The sequence below is a fragment of the Bos grunniens genome, chromosome 11 (assembly GCF_055505025.1).
Source record: "Bos grunniens cultivar Pamir isolate PY7600 chromosome 11, Bosgru_T2T1.0, whole genome shotgun sequence".
Taxonomy (NCBI): domain Eukaryota; kingdom Metazoa; phylum Chordata; class Mammalia; order Artiodactyla; family Bovidae; genus Bos; species Bos grunniens.
The window spans coordinates 5,286,901-5,301,901 of NC_141175.1; the positions used below are offsets into that span (position 1 = coordinate 5,286,901).

Sequence of the window (15,001 nt, forward strand, 5' to 3'; positions counted from 1 at the left end):
TTTTTCCCCCAGTGATCGTGTCTGAACCAAGCTGTTTATGGCCGCTTGTCTTCATCTACCCAGAGGCCTGCGTTGGACCCAGGTCCCCAGGGATGGACGTGGTGCCTGTTTTCTCGCAGCCGCTCCAGGCCCTTCCACGCGGGAACTTTCGTTGTTGTTTGTTTTTTTTTTCCCTATCAGCCCCGGAATGCCCGTCCCGGGGCCGAGCGGGGTCTTCATGGAACCCCAGAGTGGGGAGGGAATCCGGGACCAGGCTTGGGCACATCCCTGCAAGACAGGAAGTGGTCTATTCTGAATATAAATAGGGATAAATGCATATAAATAGGGATGCTGCTGCTGCTGCTAAGTCGCTTCGGTCGTGTCCGACACTGTGTGACCCAATAGACGGCAGCCCACCAGGCTCCCCCGGCCCCTGGGGTGAACAAGGAGTGGGTTGCCATTTCCTTCTCCAATGCATGAAAGTGAAAAGTGAAAGTGAAGTCGCTCAGTCGTGCCCGACTCTTCGCGACCCCATGGACTGCAGCCCACCAGGCTCCTCCGTCCATGGGATTTTCCAGGCAAGAGTACTGGAGTGGGTTGCCATTGCCTTCTCATAAACAGGGATAAATGCGTATAAGTAGGGATAAATGCATATCCAGGGAACCGTTTAGGAAACAAGCAGGACGAGGAGACCGTAGCTCTTAGGTGGCCGGTTACATCCCTCCAGAGCTAAGTGCCGGAAACAGCTGGATTGTTGAGAAACCCTGTAAGGAGGAGGCGGGACCCAGGAGGAATTAGAGGAAGTGATTTTCAAACTTAAGACTAGTTACAGCGCAGAAAGGTAACGCAGAGGGAAATGCATTCCTGGGAGAATGAGGTGCTTGTGTAAATCCCCTGATAAACATATGGTATATTCTGGGGACATAAAGAAAACAGGATGTCTGAAACCCACAGAAAAACGAGAGGTGGAGAGGTGGTCTTGGACCAGACTAAATCATAAAGGGAATGGTAGATGTGTAAGGATTTGGGATTCTGTCTTAAGAACAATGGAGAGGCCATAAAAAAAAAATGGTTTTTAGTGGGGAAGTGACCCTATATATAAAAGGTTGTGCTAAGTTCAAGAAACCAGGAGGAGCAACATACAAGGTATTTACCAAAAAGAAAGAAACGGATAGAAGGTAAATGAATATTTAAAAGAATTATCTGCTCTGTTCATTGTTATTAAGAGAGCTCGAGAGAATTCTCTGGTGGTCCAGTAGTTAGGACACCATGCTTGCACTACAGGGGACACGGGTTTGATCCCTGGTCAGGGTGGCTCAGCTGGTAAAGAGTCCACATGCAATGTGGGAGACCTGGGTTCAATTCCTGGGTTGGGAAGATCCCCTGGAGAAGGAAAAAGGCTATGCATTCCAGTATTCTGGCCTGGAGAATTCCATGGGCTGTATAATCCATGGGGTCAAAAGAGCTGGATGGGACTGAGCGACTTTCACTTTCAGGGAAGTAAGATCCCACAAGTTGTGTGGTGTGGCAAAAAAAAAAAAGAAGTTTTGTTGTGAAAGGGAGGAAAGAGAATAGCTGGATGGGACTTTGGGATTGGAGGATAGTGGCATCCTTGTGTTTTAAGTTAGAAAATAGTCTGAAGATTGTTGGACATTGCTAGAAGGGATCCAGTGCAGGAGGCAGAAGGGGAGAGACTGGTTAGCTGATGGATCACCATCGCTCTGAGGAGGAGGAGGAGGAGGAGGTTGGATCCAGCACACAGGGAAGAAATGGTCTCTGACAGGAGAAGAAACACTTCCTTTGCAGCAGCAAGAGGGGAGAACAGGGCAAATGCAGGCAAACATGTTAGATTTGGGGGAACATATTTCTTAGCTAATGTGTGTAAGGCTGTGAGGTCTGAGGCAAGTTAATCTACTTCAGGTCAGAGTGAAGGATGAAATATTGTAGCTTGTTGAGCTACAAAATTCGTGTGTGCTAAATCATTTCAGTCGTGTCCAACTCTTTGCAACCCCATGGACTGTACCCCGCCAGGCTCCTCTGTCCATGGGATTCTCCAGGCAAGAATACTGGAGTGGGTTGCCATGCCCTCCTCCAGGGGATCTTCCCAACCCAGGGATCGAACCGGTATCTTCTATATCTCCTGCACTGGTAGGTGGGTTCTTTACCACTAGCGCCACCTGGGGAGATTTGAAATAACCATTTCAAGAAGAGTAGGCAAGTGAGCCTTCTGGAGCACTGCTGTTCTCAGAAAACGTAAGAACACAAGCCACGTGTGTCATTTAGAATTTGCTAGTAGCTACATTAAAAAATAAAAAGGAAAGAGAAGTAGGAATGCACATACTGAACGATATCCAAACCATCATTTCATCGTGAAAGCAATAAACAGCAGTTATGGGTGAGCTCTTTCTCTGTCTCTGTTGCACGTCTTTGAAATGCAGTATGTATTTACGCTTAGACGCAGTTTGGCCTAACCACGTTTAAGTACTCAGCAGCCTCGTGTGGCTCGTGGCTGCCGTATTGGACAGCACAGAACTAGAGAGACAGGGCTCAGTTGCTGGTCACTGCTCAGGTCCCAGCTGTCGTAAGCAGCCAAGGGCTTAAAGCAGTGCCCATCTGCCCAGTTGTGAGTTTTTTCCTCCAACTGTTCTTAACAGTTCCAGAGCAACCAAAGAGAAAGCATTAATTCATTCTCAAAACGTGTTTATTGGATTCCTCCCGTGAACCAGGCACTGCTAGACGCTGGGGCTCTGGTAGTGGAGGAGACAGCCAAAGCCCGCTGGGCCCTCTCTGAACAGGCCATCGAGTTGCAGCCGTTACACTGCTTACAGCTGAGGTCTCAGAGAGTCAGAGATGGGTGTCCATGTGTCTGAGTGATGCCAGGACGAGAGGCCTCCACCAAAGCTCCTGGTGCCTCCGTTGAAGGTACAATCATGAGGCTGGGGATTTGGCTTTTAGTCTGATCAGTCCACATGTTTGTCGTTCCCAGACCTTCCAGCTACACAGTTCTTTTTTTTTTTTTTAATATTTGGCTGCTGCAGGGACGTTCTCCAGTTGTGGCGAGCAGGGGCTGCTCTTGGGTGCAGTGCACAGGCTTCTCATCGGGGGGCTTCTCTTGTTGCAGAGCAGAGCACGGGCTCTAGAGCGCAGACCCAGTCGCTCCGCAGCATGTGGGACCTTCCTGGACTGGGGATTGAATTCAGGTCCGCTGCATTGGTAGCGGGGACTCTTAACCACTGGACCACCAGGGAAGCCCCACAACTCTTACAGTTTCTTTACTACCTAGGAAAAAGTAGGTACCTTCTGTAGAAAATATGCATAGCATTCCGAATTGAAAGACCGTTGATACAGAGAGGTCTCCAGAATCTGTTAACTGCAAATCACAAAATGCAGATCGTAAAATACAGACACCGTGTGAGGGGCTTCCTAGGTGGTGCCAGTGATAAAAACCCCGCCTGCCAATCAACCCAGGTTTGATTCCTGGGTGGGGAAGATCCCCTGGAGGCGGGAACAACAATCCAATCCAGTGTTCTTGCCTGAAGAATCCCATGGAGGGAACAGCCTGGTGGGCTACAGTCCAGAGGGTCACAAAGAGCCGGACACAAGCACAGTGACTTAGCACTCATGCACCTTCGGTGTGAGAAGGAGGAGGGCTACGCAGAGGTCACTTTGATGTTTGAACCCTGTAAACATACTTCCTACTTACAGAGAAGTAAAGTCTTAAAAATTGAAACCAGAAGCAGTACAGAGCAAGGAGAGTTAGAAGACATGTTTGTAAAATTATATTTTTAACCATGTCTTTTGTGAAGTACATTTCTATTCCTGTACTTAACCTCCAGAGTGCACATGCTCTGTATAAGAACTGACTTGGAGGCCTTATTAAACTTCATTCCAACTGACTGCAGAACTTGGACTCTTCTTTGAACCACTAATAAGGCCCATTCAGCCTCTTTCTCAAAGAGGTAATCTTTTAGCTTGAGATCAGTGGTTGCCTGCTGTCCTCGCTGTGAACCACAGCTGGGCTAAATGCTGTAAAAGAGAAATAGTTTGCTGTGAAAGTATATTGTCTGGGGAATAGACAAAGCCCAAGCAATCAGGAAAACTTTCTTTTCTGTCTTTCCCTTTTGTAGATACTTAGTACATTTATATCCTTCATTTGCTTGCTTTTAACACAAGTGAAAGCAGCCTGTGCCCTTGTTCTGCCCCTTGCTTTATAAAGTGAACTATTTAAGGCAGTCAAGTAAGCGTAGACAAAAATATAACAAACACCCCTGTACTCATTACTCCAGTTAAGAAATAAAAGACTGCAGGGACTTTCCTGGCAGTCCAGTGGTTAAGACTCTGCACTCCCACTGCAGGGAACAAGGGTGGATCCCTGGTTACAGAACTGAAATCCCACATGCTGTCATAGGGCGTGGCCTAAAAAAAAAAAGGAAGAGAAAGAAAAATTTACAGATATGAGAGAAGCTGGCTCTCTGCTAAGCTGCTAAGTTGCTTCAGTCGTGTCCGACTCTGTGTGACCCCATAGACGGCAGCCCACCAGGCTCCCCCGTCCCTGGGATTCTCCACGCAAGAACACTGGAGTGGGTTGCCATTTCTTTCTCCAATGCATGAAAGTGAAAAGTGAACGTGAAGTCGCTCAGTCCTGTCTGACTCTTAACAACCCCATGGACTGCAGCCTATCAGGCTCCTTCGTCCATGGGAGTTTCCAGGCAAGAGTGCTGGAGTGGGGTGCCATTGCCTTTTCCGAGCTGGCTCTCTACTTGTCCCTAATCCCTGATTTGCCAGTTTACTGTGTTTATAGTTTTGCCACATATATATCCATTCAGAAAAGATACATGAAACTGTTTTTTTGTGTTTTAAATGTAATATATTTGGTTGTTATTTAGTCTGACTCTTTGCAAACCCATGGACCATAGCCCACCAGGCTCCTGTGTCCATGGGATTTCCCAGGCAAGGATACTGGGTGTGTTGCCATTCCCTTCTCCAGGGCCAGAGCGTTGTTCTCAGCTAACTGGTTTTTCTTCCTATATCATAAAGGCAATGGAAGCAGACAAGTGAATTATAGTGAGGTTGCTGTGCATTTAGAATAATAGGACATTTATAATCATGACTCCAGGCTTATCGTTTGTCATGCAATTTCATCTTTCTGTGATTTTGTTTTCTTTATTCTGAGGCTAATGTATAAAATGCTCTGCAAAAATAGACTGTGTTGTTAAGTTCCCCTACAGGAGTAAAATGGAAAGAGAATCAAGCAGCTTAGAAACCCAAACTCCCATTTTCGTGAAGAAAAAGGCTAAGCATTCTAAACATAAGGACAGACATCGGAGGCATTCCCAGGAGAGTTTCAGAGCCGCCCCCCTGGCAAACGAGCAGTGTGACATAACAAAGAGTAAAAAAAAGAGAAAGGCCAGCCAGCGTCTCGTTTCTTCTCCTTTGAAGATATCAGAAATCTGCGATGAGACTGAAATGGCCACATCTAAACCCAAAAAGAAGAAAAAGAGAAGAAAAAGTGCTTCGGGAGTCGACGAGGAAACAGGTGTTGCGTACATCCTGGTGGATAAAGAAAATATTGAGAACACACCTTTCAGAAGCGATGTGGACGTCGTTTACGTTGATGCGAGCAAGGAGCAGAAGTCGACAGAACGGCCTGAAGTAGACGAACCCCATTCAGGTACTAAGCCACGTGAAAACACGTCCGAGGAGCTGCACAGTGAAGTTCGGAAGAAGAAGAAGAAGAAAAAGCATAAAAAACGTCAGAGGGAAGTTGAATCCTGGGATGCTGTCCAGGAAAGTCCGGGTGCAAGCATCGCCCTGCCCAGGGCAGCCTCCCAGGAGCAGGAACCGCAGCCTCAAGTGGACCAAGAAGAGGGAATCGTGCAACTCTCAATGTCTGCGGGTCACAGCAAGTCCAGGAAAAGGAAGAGGAAGCATCCAGATCCCCCAGAATTCGAGGCCTTGGCTGCGCCCGAGAGGGCCCAGAGTGTGTACTCGGAGGGATCCCGAGTAGCCGACGAGGTCGAGACTTCAGGAGGCAGTCAGGATTCCAGCGGCCTCAAGAAAAAGTCTAAGAAAAGGAAGCGAAGATCTCTTGAGAGCACCGTGGAGCCTGGTGATTTTTCAGTGCCCAGGAGGAGCTCTGAGGACATGCCTCTTGATTCCCTGGAAGGTACCTTGGTTGAAGGAAGTGCGAAACCCAGGCGACAAGAGGAGAATCCCCAGGCCTGTTCCAAAAAGGTGCAGAGGTAACATGATGGTGTACGTCTTGTGTGTGAATCCTGCCTGTGACCTCTTTGTTTAGCCGAGCTATAGTGAGTGCTAGAAATCATGAAGAGGTGGACCATCCGGGTGTAGAGTGACGTGCGGAACTAACTGCATAACTTGTCAGGGACCTTCCTTTCTTCATGTATATAATAAGGCAGTTAGATTCTGTTTTCATGAGAACTATTTTTTTTTTTTACTTTTGTATTCAGTTCAGTCACTCAGTCGTGTCCGACTCTGCGACCCCATGAACCGCAGCACGCCAGGCCTCCCTGTCCATCACCAACTCCCGGAGCCCACCCAACCTATGTCCATTGAGTCAGTGATGCCATCCAACCATCTCATCTTCTGTCTTGCCCTTCTCCTCCTGCCCTCAATCTTTCGCAGGATCAGGGTCTTTTCAAATGAGTCAGCTCTTCACATCAGGTGGCCAAAGTATTAGGAGTTTCAGCTTCAACATCAGTCCTTCCAATGAACACCCAGGACTGATCTTTAGGATGGACTGGTTGGATCTCTTTGCAGTCCAAGGACTTTCAAGAGTCTTCTCCAACACCACAGTTCAAAAGCATGAATTATTCAGCGCTCAGCTTTCTTTATAGTCCAACTCTCACATCCATACATGACCACTGGAAAAACCATAGCCTTGACTAGACAGACCTTTGTTGGCAAAGTAATGTCTCTGCTTTTTAATATGCTATCTAGGTTGGTCATAACTTTCCTTCCAAGGAGTAAGCATCTTTTAATTTCATGGCTGCAATCACCATCTGCAGTGATTTTGAAGCCCAGAAAAATAAAGTCACCCACTGTTTCCACTGTTTCCCCATCTATTTGCCATGAAGTGATGGGACCGGATGCCATGATGTTAGTTTTCTGAATGTTGAGCTTTAAGCCAACTTTTTCACTCTCCTCTTTCACTTTCATCAAGAGGCTCTTTAGTTCTTCTTCACTTTCTGCCATAAGGGTGGTACCATCTGCATATCTGAGGTTATTGATATTTCTCCCGGCAATCTTGATTCCAGCTTGTGTTTCCTCCAGCCCAGCGTTTCTCATGATGTACTCTGCATAGAAGTTAAAAAAAAGCAGAGTGACAATATACAGCCTTGACATACTCCTTTTCCTACTTGGAATCAGTCTGTTGTTCCATGTCCAGTTCTAACTGTTGCTTCCTGACCTGCATACAGGTTTCTCAAGAGGCAGGTCAGGTGGTCTGGTATTCCCATCTCTTGAAGAATTTTCCACTGTTTATTGTGATCCACACAGTCAAAGGCTTTGGCATAGTCAATAAAGCAGAAATAGATGTTTTTCTGGAACTCTCTTGCTTTTTTGATGATCCAGCGGATGTTGGCAATTTGATCTCTGGTTCCTCTATCTTTTCTAAAACCAGCTTGAACATCTGGAAGTTCATGGTTCACATATTGCTGAAGCCTGGCTTGGAGACTTTTGAGCATTATTTTACTAGCGTGTGAGATGAGTGCAATTGTGCGGTAGTTTGAGCATTCTTTGGCATTGCCTTTCTTTGGGATTGGAATGAAAACTGACCTTTTCCAGTCCTGTGGCCACTGCTGAGTTTTCCAAATTTGCTGACATATTGAGTGCAGCACTTTCACAGCATCATCTTTCAGGAATTGAAATAGCTCCACTGGAATTCCATCATCTCCACTAGCTTTGTTCGTAGTGATGCTTCCTAAGGCCCACTTGACCTCACATTCCAGGATGTCTGGCTCTAGGTGAGTGATCACACCGTCGTGATTATCTGGGTCGTGAAGATTTTTTTAGTACAGTTCTTGAGTGTATTCTTGCCACCTCTTAATATCTTCTGCTTCTGTTGGGTCCCTACCATTTCTGCTTCTTTCTTAATACCTTCTGCTTCTAATTAGGTCCGTACCATTTCTTTTGTATTGGGTGTAGCCAATTAACAACGTTGTGATAGTTTCAGGTGAACAGTGAAGGGACTCACCCCTTACATATACATGTATTCATTCTCCCCCAAATTGCACACGCCCCTCCCCTGCCCCCCCCACCTCCAGGCGGCCACGTAACACTGAGCACAGTTGCTTGTGCTATGCAGTAGGTCCTTGTTGTTTATCCATTTTAAATATAGCAGTGTGTGCTTGTCCATCGCAACCCAGCAACTATTCCTTCCTCCCATCTTCCCCCCTTTCCCCCGCCCCGCCACCACAACCCTAAGTTCCTTCTTTATGTCTCTGACTCTCTGGCTCTGAAATTCTATGCATAAGTTTAAAAGGCATTTTAAGACCCCAAAGTTACCTTTGTCTATATGCACATGGATAGGAGAAAGGATTAGAGGACTTAGAATGTTACTGGAGCTGAAGAAAACTTCAATTAGGGTTCTCCCAAATAAAAGAAGTTTGGATATTGTTATTTACATAGTTATCGTTTAAATATGCCGGCTGATGAATAAATGCAGGAGTTTTCTTAAACCACGTTATCTGAGTTCCGGGCGCTTGGGACAGGTTTCCTCCCCATTTCCTTATCAGTGACTTTCTTCTCTTTGCTGACTAGAAGATTGTCCTGGCTTGAAGTAGAAGTTTTAAATGGCCTAGGGCCCAGCTCACATCATCCTCCGTGTCATCTCATCAGGGCATTTTAGATCACTCATAATGAGGCAGGAGTGTTCCGGGCTCCTGGTTCTTGTACTGAGCTGTGAACCTGTGAAGACTTGACCCTTTGCTCAGACAAGCGCATACAGTTTCAGTTTCATTTTTCAGTTACCTGTCTGAGCAGCTAGCTGATATAGTTGACTTCTTAGTCAACTATATCAGCTAGCTTTGGACAGCTGATTGGAAGTTTCTGGGGATGAATTAGAAAACTGTTTCTTTATACTGCAAAGGGGAAAAAATACGGCCGTTGTTAACTGTACTGAAGTAGTGGTAACTATGAAGACCCTAAATATTGACTTACCTAATTAATGACCATTATTACAGAACGTAACTCACTGAAAGAGTCCCGGAGGTGTCTTGAGTATCCATGAGCGTAGAAGAGGGCCTGGTTTATGAGGAAGTCAATGTCTGAAACAATAAAGTTGAGAAACACTAATATAAGAAGCAGTACCTTGTGGAAATAGGGCTTAGGGCTGCGTGTTTACCTTCTTGTCGGCCCCAAAGGCATATCGAGTTAGTAAAGCTGTTCAGTACATTAAAGAGTTCAGACGTCGTGGACTGAATCAACTGCAGGATCCCTGCAAGCTTTAATGTTGTCACAGTCTAAATGAGAGTCATTGTAAGAAAAGAGTCTGAAAGCCATTGGGCATGTGACCCATCGAGGTTAATCAACCCAGTTTTTCTCCATAGGTCAGAACCTACAAATGACGACGAAAGCAATTCGGCTAAAGATTCCGTAGCTAAATACTTATCTGAAGATTCGCGAGATTCCGAAGATCCGGAGGTGGACTTGGAGTCTGCAGTGAAGCAGCTGCAGGAATTCATCCCGGACATCAAGGACAGGGCTGCCACCACCATCAAGCGGATGTACCGAGATGACCTGGGGCGGTTTAAAGAGTTCAAAGCCCAGGGTGAGCTTGTGGCCTGAGCCTGAACGTTGGTCAGACGTCTTCGCTATTAATATGTGTGTAAATTGCCCGGACCTCCTTGGTGCACAAGTTCCGCTTTATAGGTTTACGGGAAGCGTCCCTTAGCTGCTTTCAGCTTCATCTCCTTCCAGAACCATCATCTGTGCTATAAAATTAGCAAAATAAAGTGCAGTGGTTTTCCTCTTTTTTGACGCAAGTTTTGGTAGGGGAGATGAGGGAAGAACAAGGCTGAAAGAACCCAGTGAACACAGATGAAGCCTCGAAGATGTGGGGAAAGAGGTTAAGTGGCTAAGAGGCTGGGAAGGATGCACCAGTGAGATTAAATGAAAATACTTGTATCAAATATCGGCTTTGATGAGATGTAATTTCCAGGGTGTTAATTGGAGGGTGAGCTGGTGGTAGTTGCCATGGTTTCAAGCATTACCTGGCTTGGTCTCCTCGTTGATTTCACTGTGTTACAAGAACCTCTCAAAAAGCCTATTGGATTTCAGAATGAACTGCAAGTGTAGGGCTTCGTGCTGCAAGTGAGTGGTATTTACTCATGACTGTCTGCCGTGTGACACCCGGTGCCACTGGTTACTGACAAAAGTAAAAGGGGGCGTTGGCCTTGTAGAATTCATCATGTTGATAAGATTAGTTTTTTAAAAAATAGACAAACTAAGCAAGAAGAACAATTCATTGAGCAGTATCTATAAAGGACCCCATTTTATTTCTGTATTTTATGCTGACATTTTTATTAGTGTGTATTTTATGAAAAGATTTTAAAAATAAGTCTGGGACCTCCTTGGCGGTCCAGTGGTCTCCTCACTTCCACTGCAGGGGGCACAGGTTCAATGCCTGGTTAGGAACTAAGATCCCACATGCCATGTGGCTTGGCCAAAAATTAAGTCTAAGAATGGGAAGGTGTACTGTGTAACGCAGTCATTAATAATGAGACTTGAGTGCTTGGAATTATGACAAGGAATAGAACGTGAGTCGCAGTGACCTTGACCCCTCCATCCCCCAAGGCCCACACACACAATACACATACGTGTTCACGTAAGCGCAAGCCAGTTGGCAGCACTGCTTTAGGGGACTGGGTGGCAGAGGAGAGTGAAGGGGGCTTCTTTTAAACTTCTGTTTCAATAGTTTGAATTTTTAATGTATGTTACTCTTAATATTTCTTTAAAGTAACTGTATAAGAAGGGATTGATGGCACAGCAGAGGTCACACTGGAGTAGGATGACCAGGGGAGACTTGGGGAGGACAGAGTGGCTTGAGCTGAACTCTTTAGGGGAGCAGATGTCCAGGGCCCAGGCGGGGGCTGCTCCCTGACCCGAGGGGAGGGGCTGATAGGCACTGTGTCATAAGTTGCTAAAGACTTAACATTGGTGCCTTTTTCTCCCCCCCATCCGCCCCCCAATCCTAGGTGTCACTATTAAATTTGGCAAGTTTTCCGTGAAGGAAAATCAGCAGTTGGAGAAGAATGTGCAAGAATTCCTGTCCCTGACGGGAATCGAGAATGCAGACAAGCTGCTGTACACAGACAGATACCCGGAGGAGAAGTCTGTGATCACCGACTTAAAGAGGAAATACGCGTTCCGAGTGCACATTGGTAAGTTTAGACCTGGGGCTCTTTGAGCCTCCACAGCCTTCCAGCCTTACATGTGTGATCACGGCGATTACTGAGCGCGGGCCCTGGCCCACCACTGCCGCAGCGTGTGGTGGCTGCTGTGTTAACAGTCCTTTTACTGCCAGCCTGTACTTCCAGGGCTTTGGAACGTGCTCACTAGCGCGTTGACAGGTATTGTAAGGAATGATCAGCTTCCGGGTTTCCTGCATGCTTACGCTCAGTCCTGTCCGACTCTCTGCTACTAGGTAACAGTTGCAGTTTGGGGTCCTCTCACAGTCCTGTACTGTGTATTTTTTTTTTTTGCATATACTGCAAAAAGCGCATCCCTCTGTGTGCCAGCATCTCCCAGGGTCTTTAAGTAGAGCCATGTGTGTGCTTGAGCTGGGACCCTCGTCCTGGAGGTATCCTTGGAAAGTCGGAGAAGGTCATGAAGCAGTATAGGTTTGGACTGAAAAAAAAATCTCTTGTGACTCCCCCGGTGGTCCAATGGCTGAGACTCGGTGCTCCTAATTCAAGGGACCTGGGTTTGATCCCTGGTCAGGGAACTAGACCCCACATGCTGCAACTGAAAGAATTTCCACGCCACGACTAAGACCTGGTGGAGACAAATTAATAATAATAATAGTAAATCTCTGTTGTATTTAAAGAGGAGGATTTCTTAGGTTTTTGTCTGGAATGCACAAAGGAAAGCAGAACAGTCAGCCCCGGCTGGGGGACCGTTTCATCTCTGGAGTGGAAAAGCAGGAGAAAGCTTATTTGCTTGGAAAAGTTTTTTGTTTTATCTTATAGAGAACTGCTGGCATGTGTCCTCCACCTCAGCCTCCCCTTCTCCTAATTCAGTGCCTGTGCCTTATGAGGTTCTTTTCATGAATTTAGTAGACCAGAAGCCAGAGAGCCTCCATACTATGCATGTAGTTTTCAGAGACCATCAAGGAAATGGGATTTTATATCAATATATCTGCTTCCCAAGACAGCTTCCTGCAGGCCATAGGAAATCCCAGCCTCCACCTGGGGTCTAGGATTGCTCGTGTAGTAAAGAGGGGCTCTCCTGGGTTTCTTTTATAATTGCAACTGCATTCCCTGCCACACTCCCGGTGTCCCTCTGACCACCATCTGTTCTGGCTTCAGGTAAGGGCATTGCCCGGCCCTGGAAACTCGTATATTATCGAGCAAAGAAGATGTTCGATGTCAACAATTACAAAGGCAGGTAAGAAAAAAACGGGAACAGGACATTTCTCTGGTCTTTGTGATAATATAAGTCAAAGGGTCCACAACAAGATGGTGAAGATTCTTGTGTGCGAAACGAGGTGTGTTGCCATGTGTATGTCTCCAAGGACCCTTTCAGGTGTCACCTCTTGAGTTAATCTTCCACAATATCCCTCTTTTAAACCCCTAGTTTTTCTTTCTGCTTTTATCTTAGCACTCGCCATGTGCTGCCTCTTGCCGTTCCTCGTGAGGTTTTCTTGGTGGCCTCCCAAGCTGTAAGCTCCTTGGGAGCCCAGACGCCCCTTCTCAGTGCAGCGTGTCTGCAGCACAGAGCCCAGTACTTTGGGTTTCCGGTGAATGTTGGAAGGTGGAGCTGAGCCACGAGTAAGGTCATCCCAGCGTGATTCAGTTGCATCAGTGCAGAGAGTTTCATGGGGCGATGGACAGTCTTTCCTTTCTTTTTTTCCTAAATAAAATACCCAATTATGGTCTGTTTCTAACACTCCAAATAAAACAAATGTAGATTGAGCCTTGGTTGTAGGTAAGCACTCTGCTTCAGAACAAAGGGATGAGCAGAAAAGCATCAGCTCCCGCCCATGAGGTTCCAGACAGCCACCAAGGGCTCAACCACTGATCCCACCTCCAGGAGGCAGACAGTGTGAACCTATCAGGGCCATCAGGTCCTCCTTAGCACCATGATTTTAAACCAAGACATACGCGTTATCAGATCTTAACACAGATATGACCTTGGTTTCTTTTTTGAAACTTTTGCTGAAAGAAATAAAGCTGAAATAGAGGAAAGGTGTTCATGCGGACTGAAACCTGTCCCCACCCTTCCCCAAGTCCCAGTGTCACACAGCTGTGGACAGAACTTTAAGAAAATTCACCAGCGATGACATGTTCAGTGGGACTTAAAAGAACACTTTTGCTAGATCAGTGTTGACAAATGCGGTAACCTAGGTGTGGGAATGAGGAGAAGGCAGTGGCACCCCACTCCAGTACTCTTGCCTGGGAAATCCCATGGACGGAGGAGCCTGGTGGGCTGCAGTCCATGGGGTCGCTAAGAGTCGGACACTACTGAACGACTTCACTTTCACTTTTCAGTTTCACGCATTGGAGAAGGAAATGGCAACCCACTCCAGTATTCTTGCCTGGGAAATCCTATGGATGGAGGAGCCTGGTGGGCTGCAGTCTATGGGGTCGCTAAGAGTCAGACATGACTGAGCGACTTCACTTTGACTTTTCACTTTTCACGCATTGGAGAAGGAAATGGCAACCCACTCCAGTGTTCTTGCCTGGAGAATCCCAGGGACGGGGGAGCCTGGTGGGCTGCTGTCTATGGGGTCGCACAGAGTCGGACACGACTGAAGCGACTTAGCAGCAGCAGCAGCAGGTGTGGGAATGACGGTTTTAGAATGATGGAAATCTGTCGTTCTGATCATGCAGTTCATTGGTGCCACATTTATGTTGTGCTGGCCATGTACCCTAAGCATGTTTTACAGGTTAAGGAATTCTTAAGTGGGAAAGCCACAGGAAGTCAAAAGTCAAAGAATTGAAAGGCTCCAAGGGGCTGCAGAGGTCAGAACACTTGTTTCCTCATTTTTGTCCACTCAGTTTCTAGGCACCTCTTTTCTGTGGCTGCAAAGGTGCTCTTAAGTCCTTTTTAAATCTCAGTAAGACCCTGCCTGCCCTGAGAAGGAGACTGCTGGAAAGGTTGATTCTTAGTGGTGAAGGATTGCCATTCAACCATTCTCTGCATTTTAGATACATTTCTGAGAATGCTGGAATCTTAACTGTCCTGAGATAGTTGTGGATCACTATCACTAGAGGTGGTTAGTATTTTATAAAGGCTGCTTTCATGTCATATTAGTAATAACATCACCCACCACTTCCCCCACCCCATCCAGAAGGAATTGTAGAATGTCATAAAGATGGCTTTTTCTTCACTTAAACATTTTAGGTGTTTGACCTCAAAAATCTCTTCATAGTGCATTTTAGTTCTTTTCTTGAATATCTTTGCTTTTATGTGGGGTTCATAAACCTTAACTTCCTTAAACTGACTGATTTGTGCTAAGCCACCTGTCATGTCTTTATTGAGTGTCTATTATGTGTCAAGCACCACGGGTACCACAGCGCAGAAAGTCCACAGGGGCCCCGCCCTCCAAGGACATCCCCTGCAGAGCTGTGCTGCCCGTCTCGGGACCACCACCCTCACACGGCGTGGAGCACTCAAGCCGTAGTTAGTCCAAGCCTTGCTGTTCTGAAGAATAAAATACTTACTGGATTTAGAAGGCCTAGTGTGGAGCAGAAGTGAAGTGAAGGTCACTCAGTCACGTCCGACTCTCTGCGTCCTAGTGCGTGGAATTCTCCAGGCCAGAACACTGGAGTGGGCAGCC

At 46.5% G+C, this 15,001-nt stretch overlaps 1 protein-coding gene across 13 annotated transcripts in view; it reads left to right on the top strand.

Moving 5' to 3' along the window:
* The window catches only part of TTF1 (transcription termination factor 1), a 29,317-nt gene that overhangs the window by 75 nt on the left and 14,241 nt on the right, over positions 1-15,001 (top strand). For 4 of the 13 annotated variants that reach the window (XR_015136138.1, XR_015136139.1, XM_086324396.1 and 1 more), the window contains exons 1-5: positions 420-2,127; positions 5,197-6,221; positions 9,549-9,769; positions 11,196-11,381; positions 12,528-12,606. Coding sequence is in view for 8 of the 13 variants with exons in the window: in XM_086324396.1 (XP_086180522.1) it covers positions 2,023-2,127; positions 5,197-6,221; positions 9,549-9,769; positions 11,196-11,381; positions 12,528-12,606 (1,616 nt within the window). In the remaining 5 variants the exon portion in view is untranslated. Of the gene's footprint in view, positions 1-419; positions 2,128-2,705; positions 2,902-5,196; positions 6,222-9,548; positions 9,770-11,195; positions 11,382-12,527; positions 12,607-15,001 lie in introns of those variants that run through there. The other 9 variants (XR_015136140.1, XM_086324398.1, XM_086324401.1 and 6 more) reach the window with 4 other exon arrangements.